The 25,280-nt window shown below is 34.1% G+C and overlaps 4 protein-coding genes across 11 annotated transcripts; 2 read left to right on the top strand and 2 right to left on the bottom strand.

Moving 5' to 3' along the window:
- Positions 1-2,469: 2,469 nt before the first annotated feature.
- LOC111315557 (protein DETOXIFICATION 27-like) lies at positions 2,470-5,703 on the bottom strand. The gene is made up of 8 exons (XM_022917383.2): positions 5,157-5,703; positions 4,506-5,047; positions 4,317-4,403; positions 4,148-4,204; positions 3,163-3,401; positions 2,964-3,079; positions 2,707-2,793; positions 2,470-2,618 (listed from the first exon to the last, which is right to left on the bottom strand). Exons 1-8 carry the CDS (start codon positions 5,445-5,447, stop codon positions 2,586-2,588), a joined length of 1,452 nt encoding a protein of 483 aa, XP_022773118.2. The 5' UTR covers positions 5,448-5,703; the 3' UTR covers positions 2,470-2,585.
- A 1,376-nt stretch (positions 5,704-7,079) lies between these two features.
- LOC111315122 (uncharacterized) lies at positions 7,080-8,567 on the top strand. The gene has a single exon (XM_089749359.1). The coding sequence runs from the start codon at positions 7,217-7,219 to the stop codon at positions 8,426-8,428; it is 1,212 nt and encodes a 403-aa protein (XP_089605485.1). The 5' UTR covers positions 7,080-7,216; the 3' UTR covers positions 8,429-8,567.
- A 6,175-nt stretch (positions 8,568-14,742) lies between these two features.
- Positions 14,743-16,596, top strand: LOC111314928 (purine permease 1-like). Its single transcript, XM_022916547.2, has 2 exons — positions 14,743-15,549; positions 15,996-16,596. The coding sequence occupies exons 1-2, from the start codon at positions 14,827-14,829 to the stop codon at positions 16,344-16,346; spliced, it is 1,074 nt and encodes a 357-aa protein (XP_022772282.1). The 5' UTR covers positions 14,743-14,826; the 3' UTR covers positions 16,347-16,596.
- Positions 16,597-16,961: 365 nt separating this feature from the next.
- Positions 16,962-24,969, bottom strand: LOC111315556 (protein DETOXIFICATION 27-like). Of its 8 annotated transcripts, none has more exons than XM_089749356.1 (9): positions 24,539-24,969; positions 23,888-24,429; positions 23,699-23,785; positions 23,516-23,586; positions 19,864-20,421; positions 19,235-19,283; positions 19,041-19,110; positions 17,848-17,925; positions 16,962-17,382 (listed from the first exon to the last, which is right to left on the bottom strand). In XM_089749356.1, the coding sequence occupies exons 1-5, from the start codon at positions 24,827-24,829 to the stop codon at positions 20,402-20,404; spliced, it is 1,011 nt and encodes a 336-aa protein (XP_089605482.1). In that variant the 5' UTR covers positions 24,830-24,969; the 3' UTR covers positions 16,962-17,382; positions 17,848-17,925; positions 19,041-19,110; positions 19,235-19,283; positions 19,864-20,401. The 8 variants fall into 8 exon arrangements, with proteins under 8 accessions (XP_089605482.1, XP_089605478.1, XP_089605481.1 ...); XM_089749352.1 differs by having other exon boundaries at positions 19,864-20,484; positions 23,530-23,586; XM_089749355.1 differs by having other exon boundaries at positions 19,864-20,438; positions 23,530-23,586.
- Positions 24,970-25,280: the final 311 nt, after the last annotated feature.

Here is a 25,280-nt window from a genome sequence, read left to right as displayed (position 1 = left end):
TGAATGAAACTGTAAGTACAAAATATTATTTGTCTGAATTTAAACATTCCCTTCAAGAATGTTATTGATGTTTAACTGATTGACGCCAAATGATTTTTGAGTACCAACCGAATCTAACACATTGCATCTATATTCATACAAAAAAATCACACATACATATATATACATGTGTGTGTGTGTGTGTGTGTGTGTGTGTGTGTGAAAGAAGGAAGTGACTAGAGGCTGTGACAAAGAGATGGAGATGGAAATGGATCATGGCAAAGCGGGGAAGAAATAGTTGAGGGAGGTGTTCGGCTTAGGTTTTAGCTAGCAAGGTTAGGTTGGTTAAGGAGACGGTCCATATTTTACGACGAACTTAAAATTTAATTTAATTAATTTATATAATTATTTTAAAAATAATATTTAATAAATTTAATATTTAAATTTTAATATTTGTAATATTTTATTTCATAATCAATTTTAGAGGAATAAAAGAAAAAAAAAAATCCACCTTCTGCTCTTCACTATTTGATGGAAGCTGCTTTCATGTTTCAGGTAGTTGACAAAGTTGGAGCTCTGGTTTGGACCACTGCCGTCTGAAGTATGTTTCGACATCAATGTGAAAGAATACTTTAGACTTATGCATTAAATGTCTCCACCTTCTGCGCTTCACTATTTGATGGAAGCTGCTTTCATGTTTTAATTAGTTGACGAAGTTGGAGCTCTGGTTTGGACCACTGCCGTCTAAAGTAGGTTTCGACATCAATGTGAAAGAATACTTTAGACTTATGCATTAAATGTCTTTATCAATTATAGTTCAAGTTTGTTTTTACTGACCATATATATCTTGCTCCAACATTCAATTTCGGGTTCAAGACCCACTTTTACTACGTGAAAAGGAAGAAAAATGCGTGCGTATATAGAAACAAGAAGCGAAAAGCAAAACGCAACTGAAGTTCCAAGTCCTTGACCAGCTGGTATCAATCAATTAATATTCAACCAAGCGGTCTAAAAGGTCCCAACAGAGACAATCACCAAATTCCAAATTCCTCATATCTAATCAAACTCTCAATTAAATCACCTGACCAAGATTTGGCCAAAAAAATTAAAAAAAAAAAAAAAACGCCAATCAAGCTGCACCTGCATTTCACCTCTCGCTGGCTTTAAATTTAATTGAATGGTTTTTATTCGACGTGGATATGGAGTTCTCAAACGTAGGCGGTCTGGTGTTTATTTCCATCATAGTTGGAAAATTGTGGAAACTTACGTAACTATCATTTCATCATCAATATTAATTCACACGTACCTATAACGCGTAAACTTCTTGGGCTTATTTGCAAAATCAATGGGTTGGAACCGGAATGTTAGTTACATTACATGTCAATGACCTTGTTGAAAACTGGAATGGTAGTTGCTTTACATGTCCATGAGTCATGACCTTCCTTCATGTGACGCATCAGGTAGCTTTTCAGCTCTCTAATTGACAACTCAAATTGCGTTCCTACTCTTCGCTGCTGGACGCAAGCCGTAGATTAGTCAAGTGGAAAGTGATGGTAAGAATCTCGATCGTCAGCCTCGCATGCTCAGATAAGCTTAGCATGTTTAATTATTCATACCCATTCACTTGATGATCAAATAAAAAAAAGACATTGAATTTTGTTGTAAGAGAATTCTTGTGCCTTGGCCTGATGATTTCAGAGGCTTTGGATGTCTCTTGCATGTACTTCGTATTTTAAATATGTTTATTAGAGTGGGTAAGTACATAAGAAGCAATAATTCAATTTGCATTAGGCTTTCGAATTTTCTTTAATATTCAAAATGGTCCCCAATTATCATCTAGAACTAGAAGTCCTGTGGCAGGAATTTTATGTAACTATTTTTTCTTTATTAGCTTTCGAAACAGCTAACAAGAAATTTATGAAAATCAAGAGCCAACCGCTTTGAGCTTAGCACAAGTGGCTTAGTGCGGGAAAGTTCAAATAAAGATCTTAAGTTCATCCACACTTGCAGTTTGCACCAACTAGCATTTCCCTGCTAAGTTTCAACTATGGAAACAATCCAAAGAAACTAAAAAGATATAGATGCGGGTAGCCAGACAGCTTTTCACCGCCTTTTAATTCATCACTCATTATTTGTTTCTTTTTCCCTCTACTCCCCTCTTTTGTTCTTGGTGCTAAACTTGAGTAGCAGTAAACAGCAAATACAAATGGATTACCGTTACAAGTGACCAATGAAGTATAGTAAAATATTTAATTTTGTATGTGAATATTAAAATCTCTAATGTGATATCTGAACTATGAATTTGTTAACTAATTTGGCATAAAAGTTGTTTGTGCGTCATATGTCAGCATTTAAAGTTAATCACATTTCATATTAGTTAACAAATTCATAGTTCAAATATCACATTAAACATTTTTAAAGTTCAAGCATCATATTAAATATTTTACTATAGTTTATGAACCATTCATAACATTAACCCAAGAGAAAAAGGAAGGAAAATAACTGTTTCCCCATATTCTTCAAACCAACAGGTCCCAGACATAACACTGATTCACAATAAGCACTGTAATATAACTCACATAATAGGCACACTCAAACTGATGTTATTAGTTGGATATATGAATTCGAGCCTTTTGTGCCTGTCAATGAGATTTTAGACAGAAGAAACTTAATAACTTTATTTAGAAAAGAAAAACAACAAAGGGTACTTAAGATATCACAACCTACCTCTATTTCCCATTTGCATTTCAAAGTGATGATAGTTAGTATCAATGTCTGAACCACAGTTCCACAGATCATTCCAGCCCAGATACCCTGGTTATACAAACTTAAATGCTTCAGTTTTAAATTCTAGAGTCCTGAAGATAAATAGAGAAAATTCAGCCATGTTTTCATGTTCCAGTTAAAGGGTACTGTCATTTTTTATAATTTTGAAATAAGAAGACTCTTTTACCAAAAACTTGTGACACAATAACTGTACTTACAGTGATACCAAATTGAAGCCATCCGAAGAAGATGCCAAGAGGAACTCCAACTATATAGTAGCTACCTATGTTTACAAATGCCACTACACATTGCCAACCAGATCCGACTGCCACACCTGAAAACAAAGCACAATGATCAAATAATATGACAAACTATTGATCATGATTCCAAATAGCAATTTCTGATTGAGCTTATGACCTGAAAGAACTGGTTGAATGCAGTTGAGAAGAATGGTGAATGCCAGTAAGGCTGAGAACTTATTAACCATTGTAATAATAGAAGAACTTGAGGTGAAGATCATTGCAAGCATCTCATGAAAGGCCATAATAATTGACCAAAAGAAAAATCCAACAGCTAGAGAGGTAATCACAGACACCGTGGTTGCAAATTTGGCACCTTTTGCGTTGCCTGCACCAAGATCATTTGCTACACGCACACTGTATTAAGAAACACAACGAGTCAAAAGAGTAAACAGGGACAGATGAAACAGTAAGCAGGGGTGAGAGATGAAAACAATAAAGCCAATAAAAAATTCAAAATCAGTTGTATAACAATACAAATGCTCCAAAGAGAAAATCTTTGTTACTTTATATGTATACTTGAATTCATTCTATTTCTGATTAAAAGAGCAACACTAACTACGTGGGGATCCAATGCATTTTGTATGATCCAATGGCAGACATATGAAAGGTGATGATTCAATATTTTGATAGCATCTATCATATAAATGTGCTATAGCAATTCACCATTATACCGGAGACACTACAATGAATAGGATCATCATCAAAACCTAAATATCAGGGTAACCTACTTCAGAACATGTATGCCAGAAAACCACAAAAAAGGGAATGACACAATTAGTCATCAATAAGACCAATGCAGTGTTTATGAAGAGAGAAATGTTCTATTAAAATTTAAGTTTAAAACAATAGAAATTATTTACTTTTCTGTGATGTCTAATCTCTTATGTGCCACCATTTCTGCACAGGCACTCTTTTCAGCTGTAAATCTATTGCAATGCATACTCAAGGTGAGCAACTTAAAGCATTTTTCAGTTAATAGGCTGTAGATAGAGATTCAACTTATATCTTCCTGTTCTCCTTTTAATTTTTTTAAATTCCTATTTCAATTGATTACACTTGTATAATGACATGAGGATGGGGACTTAGAACCAGTAACATACCCAGTTCCGGCCAAAAATCCCAGCGGAATCATGGATTCCCAGACAAAGATTGATATGCTGCCAAACAAGGAATTGAAAATTTATCAGAAAGATGAAACAAGGTAAGAAACAACAACCAAGTAGTAGAATTTAAAAAAAAAAAAATAGAATGAAAGGAAGTAGAACCAACCAAATTGAAAGAGCATCAATTGCAATTTCAGTATTGTGCAAATACCCAGACACTATAATTAATATTCTGTAATAGAAATTCTCCAACCTGAAACATCAAAAACCCACAAACTTTGATTAAATACTTCAACATTATAAGAGATTCGATTATCAATAAATCAAGGATAGATAAAAGAGACCATTAACATACAAAAGCATGATACCAGAGGCCAGAGAGAGTTTGAAGAAATCCCAAAGCCCAAGGAAAGCCTGTGCAGAAAAACCAGTCCAAGAAAGTGGACAACCACCGCAAACAGCATAAACAAAAAGTCCCAAAACAGACAACCACCAGGAAAAATCAAGAGTGATAGCTGTCCCAACAATCCCAACCCTCAACTTATAAACAAAAACCCAACTGACTAACACATGAACCGCAAGAGCAACCCCAGAAACCCAAACAATCACTGCAGTCTTCAGTTGGCTCTGTAAGAACCTCTGCAATGTAAACTGAAATGGGAAGCTCAAATGAAATGGTATTAGCCAAACTGCAAATAAACCTGTTTGGTCCGCCACGTTGGCTGGTTGTCCAATGAGCTTTAAGATTGGAGCAGCAAAAATGAATAGAGGTAGTAAAACAATGGAACAAAAGAAGAGAATAATCCATGAACGCTGCATGTATATACCCAACTTATGATATTGCTTTGCTCCATAAGCTTGTCCACATAGTGTCTCTAATGCACTGGCCATTCCTAACTATAAGAAAACAAGCTTCAATAAAGTTGGGTCTTTTAATCAAAATACAAGGAGATAATTTGACATGAGAAAAACAAGGAATATTTCGATATGGGTTATCAGTTGTTACCAAGAATCCAAAAGTAATGGAAATAATGACAGTGGTGACAATGGAAATGGCAGCCAGATTGAGGTCACCAAGATGGCCAGCGAATGCTTGAGTTATGACAGTCATGGAGAACATGGCAACGCGGCTGAAGATGGAGGGACCCGCAACTAACCATAGCTTCTTTGATTCAACCCAGGTTTTGCTTATCAGATTTGACTCTTCAGGCTGTTGTTGTTCACGGTTCAAGTGTAGAGTTTGATCTGAGCTTGAAGGAATCAAGGGGTGGTCTTCTTCTTGGTGTATCGTGCCCATATCTTGTGCAACTGGCCGTGAGCCTTCTCAGCCTCTGCCAGACTGCCACCACGCAACGATGCGAGGCTGTGGCTGGGGCCTCGGTGGCTCTTGTACAAGTCTTAAAGAAAGGCCAGCAATTACTGATCCCTGAAAATGGGCCGTCCTGCCTACAACTTTCGGGTCACATAACTTCAATTTTAGTTAACTCTTATCCCTGAAAATGGACCGAATCTTGAAGATGAGTTTTAGAGTTCATACCTGGCTCGACCCCTCTAAATCATTATTTAATAAATAAATTTTTTATTTTAATAGAATTTTGCATAAAAAAATATAATTTAAAAATATACAAATATTAACATAGAAATGATTTTTTAATATATTTAACAATAATCAACCTAAACTTTGATCAAAAAATTTCAAAAATCAATTGAATTTAATCCAATCAAAATTGTAAACAAATCTAGTTGTACTTGTTGGACCATGCAAATAAAACTAATAAACACCAGTGGCTTGATTTTTAATCAATTGAAAAATGAGAAACTAATTAAGAAAATCAGTATTATTTGATTTTATATAGATATATATGTATATGTATATGTAAATATATGATTAAACTCGGTATGCTTAAATTAATTGACTATTTTGGTGCCGGCCTGCCTTCAATAGTTATTGGTCGCCTGATGAACTGGGGTGCTGCTTATCTCACCTTAAAATTAATTAATGGCATAACTTGGAAACCTAACAATTAACTGCAAATGGTTCCTAAATCAGTTTGCTTACTACACATGTCAAATTGGTTGGTAATTTACATAATATAAAATATTTTTTCTAAAGTTTATGCTCTTCTGGTTATTCTGTATAATTCGTTCAAAACATTCCTTCCAAGCAGAATGGACGGTGTATTCTATAGTTTTCTGGTCTTTTTTATGACACCATAACAATTATTATTAATTGGTTTACTAAGGGATGGATTCATCTATATTGTTTATGGACAATTTTAAATCATTTGTTGGATTTAAATTGTTATATTTGATATATTATCAGAATATAAATTTTATATATTATCAATAAATTATATAATATCATAAAAAAATATTTTTAAATTAAATTTTTATGTATTTATTTATTTTAAAAGTTTATAAAAATTTATATTTAGTCATCGATAAAATAACATTATATGATTTATTGATAATATATAAAATTTATATACTATCAATGCAATAAATATAAAATTATTTTTAATTTATCAGGTTAACATGATGAAAAAAATCTATAAAATAATCTTGCTGATTAGAGCCCAAAATTAAAGTTTAATTCTAGTAGTTTCATCTCGATTAGGTTTATATACTCATATTATATAGATCAACCAACCAAGAGTAATGGATTTATAATTAGAGCTCAATCGGAACTTAATAAAAATATTATAATTAATTCTATAAACTTAATTTGGCCTAAAAAGCATAAGTCATCCAATTTTCAATTCAAGGACAGCTAAAAAATTCTGCAATAAGAAGGACAGCTAAAAACACGTGCATTTAAAAACTTAATACCTCCAAAGCCCTACAACCCTGCAAGTACTATGAATGCGGGCCAGCCACAGCTGAAGTATCCATCCCTTTCCATTGGAGTAATTTTAAATAGTACTGCGTACGGAGATTGGAACATCTCATTTCCTCAAAAAAAAAAAAAAAAAGGCCTACCCTTACCATTCTCCCCCTCCACCACCACCACCAACACCACCTTCACTATCACCTTCACCATCTCCTCCTCTTCCATGCAACCATGTCATGACACCACCTCCACCAAAACACCACCATCGTCACCACAAAGCATCTGCACCACATCATCATCATGGTCACCATAAGCCTCCGCCGCCCCCACCACCACCGCCACCATCTTATCCCGTGTCTCCACCAACCCCAACAAATGTCCCATTATCACCACCAAAATCAACTCCAAATGCACCATCACCATCGGCATCACATTGCTTAGCACCTCCAAAGCCAACTCCAAGTACCCCTTCTAGTCCAGTTCCAGTGCCCTCGCCACATCCTGCAAAGGCAACTCCTCCAAGTAAGGCATCACGCCCTAAACCCTCATATCCGCCACGCCCTGGCAAAGGTCCAACTCCACCTCCAAAATCACCACCAGCGGCTGCACCTGGCCCATACATTGGTAAAACACCTCCTACTCCCTGCAATGGATCACCACCTCACTCTGCACCTGCACCTCCAAAGCCAACTCCAAGTACCCCTTCTAGTCCACCTACAGTGCCCCCGCCACATCCTGCATCCCCAACTCCTCCAAGTAAGGCATCACCCCCTAAACCTTCATATCCACCAAGCCCTGGTAAAGGTCCAACTCCACCTCCAAAATCACCAACAGCGGCTGAACCGGGCCCATACATCGGTAAAACACCTCCTACTCCCTGCAATGGATCACCACCTCACTCTGCACCTGCACCTCCAAAGCCAACTCCAAGTACACCTTCTAGTCCACCTACAGTGCCCCCTCCACATCCTGCATCCCCAACTCCTCCAAGTAAGGCATCACCCCCTAAACCTTCATATCCACCAAGCCCTGGTAAAGGTCCAACTCCACCTCCAAAATCACCACCAGCAGCTGCACCTGGCCCATACATCGGTAAAACACCTCCTACTCCCTGCAATGGATCACCACCTCACTCTGCACCTGCGCCTCCCAAGGCAACTCCAAGTACCCCCCTAGTCCACCTCCAGTGCCCCCTCCACATCCTGCATCCCCAACTCCTCCAAGTAAGGCATCACCCCCTAAACCCTCATATCCACCAAGCCCTGGTAAAGGTCCAACTCCACCTCCAAAATCACCACCAGCAGCTGCACCTGGCCCATACATTGGTAAAGCACCTCCTACTCCCTACAAGGGATCACCACCTCACTCTGCACCACCAGCAAAACCACCCAAATCTTCATCACCTTCATACTCTCCACCATCCCATTACGTGCCACCACCAAAACTAACACCCGGTAGTTTATCTCCCGCACCAGCACCTACTCCTTATGGGGCAACCCCACATTTCAGTTCTGTGCCACCCCCATCAGAAGTACTAACAGCAGCACCACCACCACCAGCAGGAGGCAACCGCACAACTATTATCGCCGTGTGCGTTTCTCTCGGTGGTGTATTTTTCCTCGCAATCCTTTTGGTTGGTCTCATTTGTCTAGCAAAGAGGAAAAAGAAGCCAATAATGGTTCCTGCAGCAGTGCCTTGCTCTGATGAAGAACGTGAACAAGCCTGCGAGACACCCCCAACAAACCCATATGCGGAACCATCTGTGCATGACGCTCATATTCACCAGCAAGCTATAGGAGCCGGCGCTGTTGGTTCACATGTTGGGGCCTCAGATAGCCCTCATTGTGAACCAGGGTACGGCGGTGGGTCTTCTCATTACTAAGACTACCAATTAAATTCATCAGTTGTACCGGGGTGTAATAATTAAATTGCTACTGGCATGTAGTAGCTCTACTTTGTCTTTGTGCCAGTTCAGTTCATTTAACTATTACTGTTTGTTAGTTTCACGCATTTTAATAATAATTTAATTATTGTTTGAAACATGCTCGTTGGCCTGCTGCTGGCCATAACTGACCAACAGTGAAGCTGGGAAGCACCTGGACGCAGAAAACAAGTACATATAAGAGGATCCACTTAAATACATTAATATTGCACATTTTCCATTATTAGATCAAAAAGGTTAAATATAAGTTTCATGCATTTAATTTTGATACAAAGATTAAAAAAATATGTAATTCTTATACTATTGTAAGTGGTGATTAAATTGAAATAAGGGGTAAGAATATAGAGAATTTATTATGGTTGTTAATTGTTGAGTCTGGTGTAGCGAGAAGGAAAACGGGCCGTGCAAATTATGGTGGGCCATAACCTCGATTGACTTGCTTAGTGCCAAGTTTAGTGCTTGCTTCCAGAAGGTACAAAGAGAGGCAAATGGATTGGCAGATGTATTAGCGAGGGCAGGGGTGGACTGAGTGACGAACCTCATGGTCTGGTGGTAAAGCGTTCCAAGTTTATTTGCCTTACATATTTCTGTTTCACTTAAGATCTGTTGCTACCTCTTTGTTATGCTCTCCAGGCTTTTTTCATTCTTTCTTAGTTTAACATGTAAGGCGATTGCTTCCAGCGGGTGGTGCAATTGGACATGGCCTGGTTTTGCTATCCGCAAACTTTTTCCATTAATAAAAGCTTCACTTAAAAAAAATAGAGAATTTATTAAAATGAAAACTATTAAACTTTGTAGAATTTATTTATTAATTCCAAACACTCATGCATTAATCTTTAAAGTAACGGTTTTAATTGGATTTCAAACAAAACAAAATAAAACAAATAGACTTTTTGTAGTTTTTAGTATGTCCTCCCAATCCCTATATATTTGATTGGTATTAAAAACATACCTTAATGGCTGCTTGTTTGCTTTCACATCGTTGACCATCGATTGTATTACATCAGTTTTTTTTTTTTTTAATTAAGCCATAGTTTTATTAATAAACGGTAATGTGCTTACAGAATTATACCTGATATTGTTCACATCAATATGCTTACAGTAATACACCAGATCTTACACTCCCTAAACTTGGTTGGAGACCACACCTGGACACTAGACATACTCCAGGAGTGTACAAACAATCCACCCTCTTACCCACCAAACAAACCATGCCGATACTGATCACCACCATGCCAAAAAATAATGATCTCTTTCGACCCCTTCCTTTGCTAATGCATCGGCCATGCCATTCACTTCTCTAAATACTTTCACCAACTTTACTTTCTCAATACTAGACATTAGATGTTCAATTTGCAAAAATATACATATATTATGAAACTCCCAGAGCCTTTTTTCTCCATTTGTTACCCATCTAAGAGCAACCATTGAATCAGTTTCAATAATTATGAAAAGCTCACGAATTGTAGTAAAAATACTCAATGTAATATTTAAATTTTAAAAATTTTTAATATAATATATGAATTATGAATATGTTATTTAATGTGATATTCATTTTTAATATAATCAGTTTCAAATATGTGATGATCAAACGACTTTTAAGTATTATATTAATTAATAAATTTATAATTCAAACATTACATTAAAAATTTTTTAAATTTAAATACCAAATTAAATATTTAACTATAATTTTAAAAACTATTCATAATATCTATCCATAAAAAAGAATTATATGCTAAAAGAAATATACCAATGTAGAGGCAGTTGGAAGCTGACCCAACTTGCAGGCCCAATGTACTTACAAAAGAATGGGTTTCAACATTCAAGCAATGTATGTCAAATTCTCAAATCTTATGATGTTAAACGAAAAGTTATCTATTATTAACACTGGCATCTTCTAAAAAAAAAGGATTTCTATTGTTAAAAAAACCAAGTCGAAATTATTAACACGTAAGATAGTAATTGTTAGAGCATGTTTTGTTGTACAACCTCTCTTAATTGTGACCAATAATTCAACATCATCAATTCAGAAACACAAATATTTACGAATTAAAATTTAATAAGGGTTGAATGGAATCATTTAATAATTGTCGTATCTGAAAATTACTCTTACCAATATATTCTACCATATAAATTAAATATTATTAAATAAATTAAATTTTAATAATTAAAATTAAAATTTAATAATATTTTATCAATTTATATGACAACATAAATTAAATTTCGTAATTATATCATTTTTTTTAAATATCATTCTAAAAATAGAAAAAATTACTATTGATGTTAAAATTCGAATTTTAAATTTATTGAATATTATTTCTTAAAAATAATTATATAAACTAATTAAATCAAGCTTCATATTCTAATTATATAATTAAATGTTAAGACTTTTCCAAAACCATGAATTTTCTCACAAAAGAAAATCACATATGGCTTCGCATCATCTTGATTGGATAGACAACATTGGGTAGCGTTTGGTATATATCTTCACTTCATCTTGATTGGATATACAACATCATAATAATGTAATTATCGGAGTGATTTTATTATCAAAGTGATCTTAATGCTCATAATTTGAAATCACTTTATTTGATTAAAAATAATTAATTCTTAGGAATTAAAAATTATTGTGTTTGATATTACTAAAAATCAAATATTATTTTGTTTAAAAGTATGAAAATAATCATGCACATTATAATGTTACGAAAATTAATAATTTTAAGATTGTTTAAAGATAACAATTTGTAAAATATTAATAATATTTATTTATTTTATAATAAAATATAATTAAATTATTAAATATATTTATTGACAGGTAAATTGATTTTTATAATATAAATTATGTAAAAAATATTTGAATTAGAAAATAAAATCAATATTTTAAATTCATAATAAAAAAATAAAAAAATTATATTATATATAAAATATTAAAAAAATACGTAAATTATTGTAAACTTATTACAATAAATATTAGTTTGAAAATATAAAATTATATAATATAAAATAATTATAATTTTAAGATACAATAAATTTTAGTTCATACAATAAATAAGTAAATTAACTATTATTAATTTTACATATTATTTCATTTTTATGATAAACGTTTTTCATATTTTTATATGAGACTTGGATCATTCTTTAAGATATTGATTTGATCATTCTAGATGATCCAAAATCATCAAATACTTATTAGACACAATAATCTAATTATTATATATAAATCATAATAACTTTTAAAATAATTATTTTATACCGAACTCTACTTTTTAACATTGAAGAACGCATGGCAGGCTTAAAGTGGGCAAAATCGATAATGACGAGTGCTGCTGGACCCTTCAAAACATTTGGCTCTTAGTTTTGGAGGAAAGTGTTTGTCCGCATTGCAATCTTGGATGCTGCTGCCTGTATATAGCAAATATATGTTAGTATTTGTATTTGTCCACATGAAGTGAACATATAGTATAGGACAAGTTTTCTTTTTTTTTTTTTTTCCTTATATAGTTTACGCTAACTGCCATGGTATTTTATTTTATATGATTGCAAATATTAAAAAAATTTGCTTCTATTATTTAAACTTTTCTATTAAAAAATTTAGACACTTGATCCATTTTCTCAACTACTTGATGGGTACAAAAATTATCTTTAAGACAATAACGACAGGATTGCCTGATCAGATTGCTGGATTTTTTTTAATTATATTTTGGTAACATGGATTTGAAACTGATATATATTAGATTTTATAAACAAAATAATAAATATTAGCAGGTCCAGTCCATCAGTGGGTCATTATTATGAAGAAATTAACTCTCGTTAATTTTGTCTTTTAATTTTGAAAGTAGCTAGCTTGTTATATTTTTTAATTAATCTTTAAAAAAAAATGATTGGCTTTGCGACAATTATATTTTGTGCAAACTAAAGTCAGAGTAATGAGTTGACCATCATCCCTCAGGCAAGACAAATCATACCATCCAATATTGAAGATATTTATATTCATGTGATCAACCATATATATTGTCACTATTTAATCATATAATTTGTTGACAAAATATTAAATTTTTAATATATATTATACACAAGTGGTTATATGGCCAACAAATCAAGCAGGTTGATTAGATATTTATGCCTTGAATAACTATGATTAGTTTAAATGTCTCAATTTCATCAGCTCCCAATGCTACAGAGAGAGCATTAATTATATTAAGGATATGGTTTGCGGGCGTTTATAAATATTAATTAAGTAAAATTATAAATTTAATTCAGTTCATACAATTATTTTTAAAAAATAATATTTAAATGTGAAATTTAAGTTTTAATATCTACGATCTTTTTTTATATCTTCAAATTATGGTATTCTTTGTATAAAAAATAAATATTAATTAAATATAATTAAAATAATGTTTAAATTTTTTATTTTAATTAGGGATGATACTGGGTAATGTATAAGATGGATAGAGTATTTTTTGTACACATTTTCAGTTTTTCATATAATACTCACCCCATACTCATGTACATTTCAAATGTATTTGCATTCCTATAGAGATTTAATAAATATGAGTTAAATAAGTGCTATATTATCCATTCATATTTTTGTATCCGATAAAAAATTTAAAACCATACTCATTTCCGTTCTTATCCCAAATCTATACTAAAAATTTCATACTCATTTACATCCTCATTTAAATAAAAAAATTTATATTCTCATTTAGGTAAGATTGACATCATTAATTTTTATCACTAAATTCAAGTTTTTAAATTAATGATGTATATATTTTTAAAAATATTATTTTAAAGTTTCTTATGTATTAAAACCAAATAAAAGTTCAATAATTGAGACCAAATAAATTTTCTCGCTCCAACTATACAGACAGCCAGTAGCATCAAAACCACAAACGGCGGCAATTTTACGTGGTTTTGAGTTGGAGCAAGGCAAGACTACTAATTTGTGAATGTTTGTTAGCCGTTACATCAAAAAAATATGCCCACTTATTAATTATATACACCCCACCTTTCAATTTTTCTGAGCAGTTATAAAATCATTATAATTAAGCCAATTACGTCATAATTATTGAATTTTTTATTTTAACAATCAAAATTAATTTTCATAACTTCAAATATTAAAAAAATAATAATATCAGAATTAAATTGATGGAAGAATTGCATAAAACAAGGGGAACTTTCCAGAATTAATTTTCTAATGGAAAAGGCCGATGAAACCTTATACTAGAAAAGACATTTTCCGGCCTCTAAGAGTAATGCATGGATGTTGAAAAAAAAAAAAAACACTATTTTCCTTCTTTAATAAGTCGCTGGAGAAAAGACAGTTTGGTTGTCGCATAAGTTTTCCTTTACAATAGAAATGGTTTAATAGATAAATTGAATACAAGAATTAGTTTTGTGGATTTAATATATATTTTGATTGATATATCAAATGCAAATCATTGAAAATTTAAAATAATATATCTTACAAGTTATAATCTAAATATGAATATTTTAAACTTAAATTTTAATCTAATTGATTCATGTAATAATTTTAAAAAATGACACTTAATAATAAGTTTAGAATTCAAATTTTAGTATATACAATTATTTTTTTTATGAACTTCTTTATAAAAAAAATATATTTAAAATGAACGGTAAAAGAAATTTGAGGTTACATTTTTCTAAAATTAAACACCAGGCAATTGCTTTTCTTGAGATTTTGGTCAAGAATTGCTAATATGATTTTCTCATTCTCACCCTCACTTTTGGCTCTTGCCATGTTTTAATGCATATAATTGACGTGTGCTTTTTCCTGCTTTCATATTACTATATATTAGCAGATCCACAAGACAGTTTTGCTCTTAGTAAATGTTAACACTCCCCATACAAATAAAAGAGACACTCCATTTTTCTCTGTAATTAATCATGGAGGTTGTCAAGGAACATAAACCAGGCACCACCATGAGAAAATCTCTCCTAGTAATAAACTGTATCATTCTTTCTATAGGCAACTGCGGTGGTCCTCTTCTGATGCGCCTCTACTTCATCCATGGAGGAAAACGAGTCTGGTTTTCGAGCTGGCTAGAGACTGGTGGTTGGCCCATCATCCTTTTTCCTATCGCCTGTGCTTACATGCACCGTTCCAGGACCCAACCTACTTCGAAAAACAAGCTTTTCTTCATAAAACCTCCCTTGTTCATTGCCGCCGCGGTAATTGGAACCCTGACTGGCCTTGATGACTACCTCTACGCCTATGGCGTCGCCCGTCTTCCAGTTTCAACTTCTTCTTTAATCATTGCCTCACAGTTGGCTTTCACTGCAGGGTTTGCTTTCCTTTTAGTGAAGCAAAAGTTCACTTCATATTCCATAAACGCTGTGTTTTTGTTAACTATCGGAGCAGGTGTCTTAGCTTTGCATACGAGCGGTGACCGGCCTGCAAATGAATCAAACAGGGAATATGTTTTAGGGTTTCTAATGACCCTGGCTGCATCTGCTTTGTATGGGTTTATCTTGCCTTTGGTGGAGTTAATGTACAAGAAGGCAAATCAAGAAATCAGCTACGCCCTTGTGATGGAGATTCAGATGGTGATGTGTTTGTCTGCTACTGGTTTCTGCACCGTTGGTATGCTGGTTAACAAGGATTTCAAGGTTTCTTTTCTTTCTCTTTCTATCTTAATTATTACTACCAAAGTATACTCCATTCAATGATGAATGAGATCTACTGCAGTTTAATTGATTTCTAATTCTTGAGATAAAAAAGTAAAGTACAACCCAAGACCACATTTTTAAGGTTGCTATAAATGTTTTTTCTAAGATTTAGATGAACCTTTTTGAATGGTAAATCTTGATCATGACAAGGGTTTTTTAAAGACGATTACAGGTGATCTATTAGTAGAATATAAATTTTTAATTCTAGCAATCAAAATTAAATTATAATAATTTTAAATATAAAAAAATAATATAATAGAATGAAAAGTCCTATGCTGAAATCGAAAAGCATTTTTTTTATTGTTGGTTCTATATTTTTGGTACAATTAACACATTTATAAATTTATTTCTAGCTATGAACAATATTGAATTGTTACATTTTGCAGGTAATTCCAAGGGAAGCAAGGGAATTTGAGCTTGGAGAAACAAAGTATTATGTTGTTGCGATTTGGAGTGCAATAATATGGCAGTGTTTCTTCTTGGGAGCAATAGGAGTAATCTTTTGTGCTTCATCTTTGCTATCAGGTATCATAATTGCAGTTCTATTACCCGTAACAGAGATTCTGGCAGTAATTTTCTACAAAGAAAAGTTTCAAGCAGAGAAGGGTGTGGCTCTTGCACTCTCTCTTTGGGGCTTCATTTCATACTTCTACGGTGAGATCAAGCAAATCAAGAAAAAGAAGCCAGCTCCTGAAACAGAGATGCCATCAGTTCCCAATAGTGTGGAAAGTGTTTAAATATTTGTGATCCGACCAATTCCAGGTTCCAACTTCGCTTGGCTAATGGTTTCTTGGTATATTGCTCGACTCTAGCTAGTTAGTTAGATAAGAAATTACCTTTGCATGTTCTTGTAAGGATTCGATTTTCCAATAATTTCAGGTTTAAAACACCGGCAACTATGAATACATTAAATTCCCAAGTATCTTTCCCATTTTCGAATTTAACATCAGAATATATACACATCATGCAAGTCTTATGTTTTCTTAAGTATGTACATACATGTATATTATTATTCTTAATTTTTCCATTTCTTTATCAATGTTTAAATTAACATTTAACTTTCAAATATCCATAAGATATTGGCTAAGTAATAAAGAGAATTTACTTATCTTTTGATTACTTCAGTTAGAATCTGTTAAAAAAATTTATAAAAAGATAAATTTTTATAAATTTATTGAATTTGATATAAATAAATTAATTTAGACTAATCCAAAAAAATGTATCCAACAAAATTTAAAAATCTTTTACCGTTAAAAAAAAAATACAAATAGATACTAAAAGAGTTTTTGAGAAACTATTAAAATAATAACGTAATAATAGGAAAAAACAAAATAATGATGCGAAAATAGAAATGAATGAACCTTTTCGTTTATTGGATGGTCGAAAAGCAAATGCTGTTACAGCAAGTCAACAATTCTACGAGCAGACATCTAGACCACTATGAGTCTATCATAGCACCACAAGTGATAAAGAAGGATGCCCTCTTTTAATGCCTCAATAATGGCTAACCAGATGAATCATGAAACTACTGTTAAGAGAATTGAACCCTCTATAAACAGAAGAAGCCACAAAAAAAGGGGCCCATTTCTTATATCCTCCATGTGCATGCATATCTTGTTCATTGCCTCGAGTCAAGTTTGGCCCATTGTCTTTTTGAGGAAGAGTAGGATTCGCACGAGTAGAGAAAACTCAATCATAAACTTAGGAGCCGTCACATGCTCAGGAACTGTCTCCCACATGTAACTTCAACCAGTAGATAGCTGCTGATAAAGCCTGTTGTCCATTTCAGGGTTTCATCATAATCAAAATAATTAGTAAAGGACTCAATGTTACCCAACAAATGTTCAGGCAACTGATGTATGCTAGAAAATTCCAAATCTGTAAATTCAACCAACTGCTCTGAAATTTTTTTTTTTTTAGGTTTTCAAGATTGAACCTGATTATTAGAATTATAAGTCCGTATTCTATTAACAAATCACACAATCTATTCGAAAGATAAGATAAACCATATTCTATAAAATGCAAATGAGGAACATGACAACATCCACAATGATAAGGTCAGTTTCGTTTTTGGTTCATGTTGATGCCAAACAGCTATTTAATGAACATTTAAGATCATGTAAATAATAGTATTATGCCTAGAACAAATGTGTCAAAATCTGAACCATCAAATTAATGATGTAAATGAGTTTTTGAGAACTGGATTATCAGATAAACATTATTGAGATGTAAACTTACCAATTGCCTTCAACAGTGATGTCATTTTCATTATTAATTTCCTCCTTTGCATGTTCTTGTTGCCGGCCATTTATTGAACTGCGAAGAGGGCGTACGGAAGGAGAAGAAAAATGACAGAATAAAAATTAGGAAATGTGTTTTTTCAAAGAATCTACATTCCACTGAACTCAGGCTTCAAAAGTAATAATCATATTAAATCATTCCAATATTTTCACATTAGTACAATATTTGACTAAGATACATAAAAAAAACCCCAGTTCTGGCAAACAGGTGACAGTGTCAAAGAAAGTTTTCATACCATATCAACAACAAGCTCATATGATGAACACTGACATTTTAAAACAGCAATGGTAACGGTAACAACTCATATAATAGAATGCTCTGAAAACTTTGGACTGACAAGACATAAATGATAGCAGTTACCAAAATTATCAACCACAATTCACATTGGGGGTTAGAACAGAGGCTGTAATTTACAAGTAAAAATGACCCAGATGGAGCAAAGGGCTGGCTATATTCGAACTTCAATTCTTCCAGCTCATAAAGTCTGATACTTAGCTATAGTAAGCACTCATGTTTCTACACCATTTCAGATTTTATTGAAAAAACTTGCTAGCCATGACACTTGTAAGTTGACAGTAAAAACATCTTCTGGTCACTAAACTAACTGGTGATATCGAAAATGAATAACTATGCTTGACAACTATAATGAAAGTTCCATTTCCACGAGGCAGAAATGCCCAACATCGGCAGAGTTGAAAATCAATAAGATCGAGCATTTTCAAGGCAAATGATTCCCACAATTCCACTTTGACTACTATAGGATGCTTAGCTTTCAGTTTATCTTTTGATGAACTAGTATATTGAATTAAAAAGATCTTAGCAGATTATCCAACTTCACTCTGCTTTAAAGGAGAGAAAAAAAAATAGTAAACTTTGTAAGTAGTGTCACTAGGGCAAAGTTTTGAGGCAGAAGTCATCTTAGGAAGCATCACCATAATTTCCTAATGACAGAAGCATAATATACTCACTAAGCCTCACTTCAAACAGGAAGACAACTAGGCATGCTCAAACAAATGAAATATCTTAGGTGCAATGCTCTCCAAACTGATCTATGTATCTTCAAATCATCGGTCAAATGTAGAGATAACCAAACCAATAATATAAACTGGAATAAGCTGAAAGAAGCTTACCTAGGCAAATTAACACGGAAACGGACATATTGATCTCCATGGTGTACTAGAAAACCATGCTTTGGTGGTCCTACAGGAACTCACAAAGAAAGCATGCACATTTATGGCAGGAAATCAGACACGGGAGTAAATTCAAGCAGCATCAAGAAATAGGGAGAGGAGGTGGGGCAATAGGAGGGAATGATTAAACATACCTTTATCTCTTAAAGCAAGAAGTTCTTCATGTTGACATCCTTTTGGTATCTGGGGACACCGTAATTTTAAAACACAAAAAAGGTTAATATTGAATACATTGATTCATGTGAATTGTTAAAATTAATAAAAATAATAGGGCTCCAGACAATGGGCCAAAAAACAAAAAGGACAAGGTACCTATATCAACATGAGAAATTCATGTCAGTTTTCATACATTAACAGGCCAGAAACATGATCAAACTGAGACTTATGTCCAATAATCTTTAAAGATTCAGTACTTAGTTTTGCTTAACCAGACTATCTCCTCTAATACCAGAAAATTTACACATTTTTTTATGACTTTCAGTAACTGTCACTGTAATGCACCAACAAATAAAAGAGTAGAATAAAATCAAGAGTATTACTTTCACTTGAATCTTCGCCTGTTTGCAAATCTATAAAGTTGTTCGACAAGGTATGATAGTCAACAAAAAGTTTAGTTTAAAAAGAGAGCAAGTATGCACACATTTAGAAATCAACTGAGATGTCTTCGCGAATAATAACAGATAATATAGTATAAGCCTCTAAAAAGATCAAGGTGAGATTGGAACATCTCACTTCCTCAAAAAAAAAAAAAAAATGGTCTAACCTTGCCATTCTCTTCCTCCACCATCACCAACACCTTCACCATCTCCTCCTCTTCCATGCAACCATGTCATGACAACACCTCCACCAAAACACAACCACCGTCACCACAAGCCATCTGCACCACATCATCATGATGTTCACCATAAGCCTCCTCCACCGCCACCACTACCATCTTATCCAGCATGTCTCCGCCAACCCCGACAAATGTCCCAGTATCACCACCAGAAATAAACTCCAAATGCACCATCACCAGCAGCATCACATTAATCTGCACCTCCAAAGCCAACTCCGAGTACCCCTTCTAGTCCAGTTCCAATGCCCTCGCCACATCCTGCAAACGCAACTCCTCCAAGTAAGGCATCACCCCCTAAACCCTCATATATATCCACCAAGCCCTGGTAAAGGTCCAACTCCACCTCCAAAATTACCACCAACAGCTGCAACTGGCCCATACATTGGTAAAGCACCTCCTACTCCCTACAAGGGATTACCACCTCTCTCTACACCTGCACCTCCAAAGCCAACTCCAAGTACCCCTTCTAGTCCAGCTTCACTGCCCCTGTCGTGTTCCAACTCCTTCAAGTAAGGTGTTGTTATTTTTGAAGCAAAGAAAACTTCCACACTTTCTTAGCACCAAAAACATTGCAATTTAAAGCTTAATTAATAAAAACCCACTAAAATCATGGTCCTAAGATTACACCATGACCACAAACATGAATAACAAAAAATAACCAACACCAAAAAAACATGAATAATTTTAAACATTCAACTAAGCAATATTTATGAATCCACATCAGCAGTCCTAAACATGTCTTCTAACACTCCTCCTTGCTTTAGGAGCTGCAAACACCAAGTTTTGTCCTCAGAAATTCAAACTTGCTAACCGGTAGTGGCTTGGTGAAAAAATTTGCAACCTAATCTTCTATTTTGTAGTAGACAAGAACAACAACTTCATCTTTCTGTACTTCCCTTAAGGAGAATAATTTAATATTGAAACGCTTAGTTTTCCCATGAAACACAGGATTTTGAGATATAATAAAAGTAGTTTGGTTGTCAACAAGAATCTCCATGCTTTCCTCCTACTCCAAGTTAAGATCGATTAAAATCTTTCTTAGCCATAAAGCTTGATTAACAGCAGCTGTTGCAGCAATAAACTCTGTTTCAGCTGTAGATTGAGCTATAGTTTCTTGTTTTTTTGAGCTCCATGAGAAAATACCAAAACCAAGTGTGAAACAATAACCTGAAATGCTCTTCATATCATCAATGAAACCTTCTCAATCACTATCTAAGAAACCAACTAGCTTGAACTCTTTTCTCCTTGTGTATTCAATGCAAAAATCACATGTGCTTTTCACATATCTAAGCACCCTCTTTGTAGCCTTGAGATGCCATTCGCTTGCACAATGCATAAACCGAGACAAAATGCTTACAGCATTCAAAATGTCAGGCTGAGTTGCTAGGAGATACATCAAGTAACCAATTAGGCTTCTGAAATATGCCCGATCAATCTTCTATGTTCCATCTTATTTATCGAGCTTTTCCTTTGAATTCATCGGTGTGCTCATTTCTTTACATTATTCGAGTTTAAAATTCTTCAGAATCTTCTTAGCATATTTCTTTTGACAGATAAAGACTTCATGTTCATTCTGTTTGATTTTCATTCCAAGAGAAAATGTCATCAATCCAAGATCTGTCATCTCAGAAAACTTCATCATCTCTTGCTTAAACTTCTTCACAATACTTGTGTTGTTTCCTATCACAAGCAGGTCATCCGCATATAATGAGATGATAAATGTCAGCTCCATTGTGCTTGACATATAATGTTGATTCAGATAAGCTTTTAACAAATCTCAAGTTCTACCAATGTTCATCAATCCTATTGTACCGAGCTTTTGGAGCTTGCTTCAATCCGTAAAGTGTCTTTTTAAGAAAATAGACCTTGTTTTCTTCTCTTTCCTGTACATAGCCTTTCGATTGCTCTACATAAATATCCTATTGTAGAAAACCATTCAATAATGCTGACTTAACTTCTAATTGGTACTCCTTCTAATTTTTTTGCATTGTAATGATGAGTAAGAGCCTGATGGTATCGAGTCTAACAACTGGTGTGAAAACATCTGAGTAATCCACACCGAGTATTTGAGCATATCCTTTGACCACGAGTCTAGCTTTATACTTGTTGATTGAGCTATCAGCATTAAGCTTGGTTCTATACACCCACTTGACTCCAATTACTTTTTTGTTTTGGGGTCGATCAACCGACTCTTATGTTTCATTCCTTTCAATCATAAACAACTCCTCATTCATTGCAGCAATTCAATTTTGATCCATCTTGGCTTCTTCATAATTTGTAAGTTTACACACAGCAATAATGCATCTTTAATAAACATCATAAAATAGTTTTGTGCCTCTAATAAGACTGTCATCCACCATTTCATTCTCTCAATCTCTAATGTTTTTGTTCTGCTGTGTCCAAAATAAAAAACTTGAGCTTGGGCTCTTTTGAGGTTGGATCCATCTTCTTTGCATCATCCCAGTTCCATTCTTCATCTTCCATAAAGTGTATATCCTTGCTTATAATAATTTTTCTAGTTTGTGGTTGAAAAATTTTATAAGCTTTTATAACCAAGCTGTAGCCAATGAAGATGCCTGGAAATGCTCTTTTATCTAGTTTATCTTTTTTGATCTATGGAACATGAGTGAAGCACAAACATCTAAGTATTTTAAAGAAATTCAGAGATGGTTTATAACCATACCATGCCTCAAAGGGTGTTTGATCCTTCATTGCTCTTGTGGGAAGCCTGTTTTGTAAAAAAATAACAGTTTTTGCTGCTTCAACCCAAAATTGCTTTGACAGGTTCTTCTCATGTAGCATATATCGTGTCATCTCTAATATGAATCTATTCTATCTCTCATTTACTCTATTTTGTTGTGGAATGTATGGAACGATTAATTGATGTTAGATGCTTGCCTCATCACAAAAATGATTGAATGTTTTAGAGGTGTACTCTTTGCCATTGTCTGATATAAGAGTTTGAATTTTACAGCCATTCTCGTTCTCAACTCTGGCTTTAAATGTATACTTTAATTCATTCTATTTCTGATTAAAAGAGTAACACTAACTACGTGGGGATCCAATGCATTTTGTATGATCCAATGGCCGACATATGAAAGGTGACGATTCAATATTTTGATAGCATCTATCATATAAATGTGCTATAGCAATTCACCATTATACCGGAGACACTACAATGAATAAGATCATCATCAAAACCTAAATATCAGGGTAACCTACTTCAGAACATGTAAGCCAGAAAACCACAAAAAAGGGAATGACACAATTAGTCATCAATAAGACCAATGCAGTGTTTATGAAGAGAGAAATGTTCTATTAAGATTTAAGTTTAAAACAATAGAAATTATTTACTTTTCTGTGATGTCTAATCTCTTATGTGCCACCATTTCTGCACAGGCACTCTTTTCAGCTGTAAATCTATTGCAATGCATACTCAAGGTGAGCAACTTAAAGCTTTTTTCAGTTAATAGGCTGTAGATTGAGATTCAACTTATATCTTCCTGTTCTTCTTTTAATTTTTTTAAATTCCTATTTCAATTGATTACACTTGTATAATGACATGAGGATGGGGACTTACAACCAGTAACATACCCAGTTCCGGCCAAAAATCCCAGCGGAATCATGGATTCCCAGACAAAGATTGATATGCTGCCAAACAAGGAATTGAAAATTTATCAGAAAGATGAAACAAGGTAAGAAACAACAACCAAGTAGTAGAATTTAAAAAAAAAAAAATAGAATGAAAGGAAGTGGAACCAACCAAATTGAAAGAGCATCAATTGCAATTTCAGTATTGTGCAAATACCCAGACACTATAATTAATATTCTGTAATAGAAATTCTCCAACCTGAAACATCAAAAACCCACAAACTTTGATTAAATACTTCAACATTATAAGAGATTCGATTATCAATAAATCAAGGATAGATAAAAGAGACCATTCACATACAAAAGCATGATACCAGAGGCCAGAGAGAGTTTGAAGAAATCCCAAAGCCCAAGGAAAGCCTGTGCAGAAAAACCAGTCCAAGAAAGTGGACAACCACCGCAAACAGCATAAACAAAAAGTCCCAAAACAGACAACCACCAGGAAAAATCAAGAGTGATAGCTGTCCCAACAATCCCAACCCTCAACTTATAAACAAAAACCCAACTGACTAACACATGAACCGCAAGAGCAACCCCAGAAACCCAAACAATCACTGCAGTCTTCAGTTGGCTCTGTAAGAACCTCTGCAATGTAAACTGAAATGGGAAGCTCAAGTGAAATGGTATTAGCCAAACTGCAACTAAACCTGTTTGGTCCGCCACGTTGGCTGGTTGTCCAATGAGCTTTAAGATTGGAGCAGCAAAAATGAATAAAGGTAGTAAAACAATGGAACAAAAGAAGAGAATAATCCATGAACGCTGCATGTATATACCCAACTTATGATATTGCTTTGCTCCATAAGCTTGTCCACATAGTGTCTCTAATGCACTGGCCATTCCTAACTATAAGAAAACAAGCTTCAACAAAGTTGGGTCTTTTAATCAAAATACAAGGAGATAATTTGAGATGAGAAAAACAAGGAATATTTCGATATGGGTTATCAGTTGTTACCAAGAATCCAAAAGTAATGGAAATAATGACAGTGGTGACAATGGAAATGGCAGCAAGATTGAGGTCACCAAGATGGCCAGCGAATGCTTGAGTTATGACAGTCATGGAGAACATGGCAACGCGGCTGAAGATGGAGGGACCCGCAACTAACCATAGCTTCTTTGATTCAACCCAGGTTTTGCTTATCAGATTTGACTCTTCAGGCTGTTGTTGTTCGCGGTTCAAGTGTAGAGTTTGATCTGAGCTTGAAGGAATCAAGGGGTGGTCTTCTTCTTGGTGTATCGTGCCCATATCTTGTGCAACTGGCCGTGAGCCTCCTCAGCCTCTGCCAGACTGCCACCACGCAACGATGCGAGGCTGTGGCTGGGGCCTCGGAGGCTCTTGTACAAGTCTTAAAGAAAGGCCAGCAATTACTGATCCCTTAAAATGGGCCGGCCTGCCTACAACTTTCGGGTCACATAACTTCAATTTTAGTTAACTCTTATCCCTAAAAATGGGCCGGATTATCCGTTTGATCCGTGGACCGAATCTTGAAGATGAGTTTTAGAGTTCATACCTGGCTCGACCCGTCTAAATCATTATTTAATAAATAAATCTTTTATTTTAATAGAATTTTGCATAAAAAATATAATTTAAAAATATACAAATAATAATATAGGAATTATTTTTTAATATTTTTAACAATAATCAACCTAAACTTTGATAACAAAATTTCAAAAATCAATTGAATTTAATCCAATCT

The sequence above is a fragment of the Durio zibethinus genome, chromosome 20 (genome assembly GCF_047325235.1).
Source record: "Durio zibethinus cultivar Kanyao isolate XHJ-2024 chromosome 20, ASM4732523v1, whole genome shotgun sequence".
In the NCBI taxonomy this organism is placed as follows: Eukaryota; Viridiplantae; Streptophyta; class Magnoliopsida; order Malvales; family Malvaceae; genus Durio; species Durio zibethinus.
The sequence above is the reverse complement of the archived record's forward strand: the minus strand, read 5'-3'. Positions and strand labels throughout refer to the sequence as shown.

Coding starts and splice junctions, on each gene's coding strand:
- LOC111315557 (XM_022917383.2), bottom strand. CDS start 5,447: ATGGGCACGATACACCAAGAAGAAGACCACCCCTTGATTCCTTCAAGC. Junction 3,402..4,147: donor GGATTTTTGGCCGGAACTGG/GTATGTTACTGG, acceptor TTCTTAATACAG/TGTGCGTGTAGCAAATGATC. Junction 2,794..2,963: donor GGCTTCAATTTGGTATCACT/GTAAGTACAGTT, acceptor TTGTATAACCAG/GGTATCTGGGCTGGAATGAT.
- LOC111315122 (XM_089749359.1), top strand. CDS start 7,217: ATGACACCACCTCCACCAAAACACCACCATCGTCACCACAAAGCATCT.
- LOC111314928 (XM_022916547.2), top strand. CDS start 14,827: ATGGAGGTTGTCAAGGAACATAAACCAGGCACCACCATGAGAAAATCT. Junction 15,550..15,995: donor TGGTTAACAAGGATTTCAAG/GTTTCTTTTCTT, acceptor TACATTTTGCAG/GTAATTCCAAGGGAAGCAAG.
- LOC111315556 (XM_089749352.1), bottom strand. CDS start 24,829: ATGGGCACGATACACCAAGAAGAAGACCACCCCTTGATTCCTTCAAGC. Junction 23,786..23,887: donor GCCTCTGGTATCATGCTTTT/GTATGTGAATGG, acceptor TTGATGTTTCAG/GTTGGAGAATTTCTATTACA. Junction 23,587..23,698: donor ATTGATGCTCTTTCAATTTG/GTTGGTTCCACT, acceptor CTTGTTTGGCAG/CATATCAATCTTTGTCTGGG.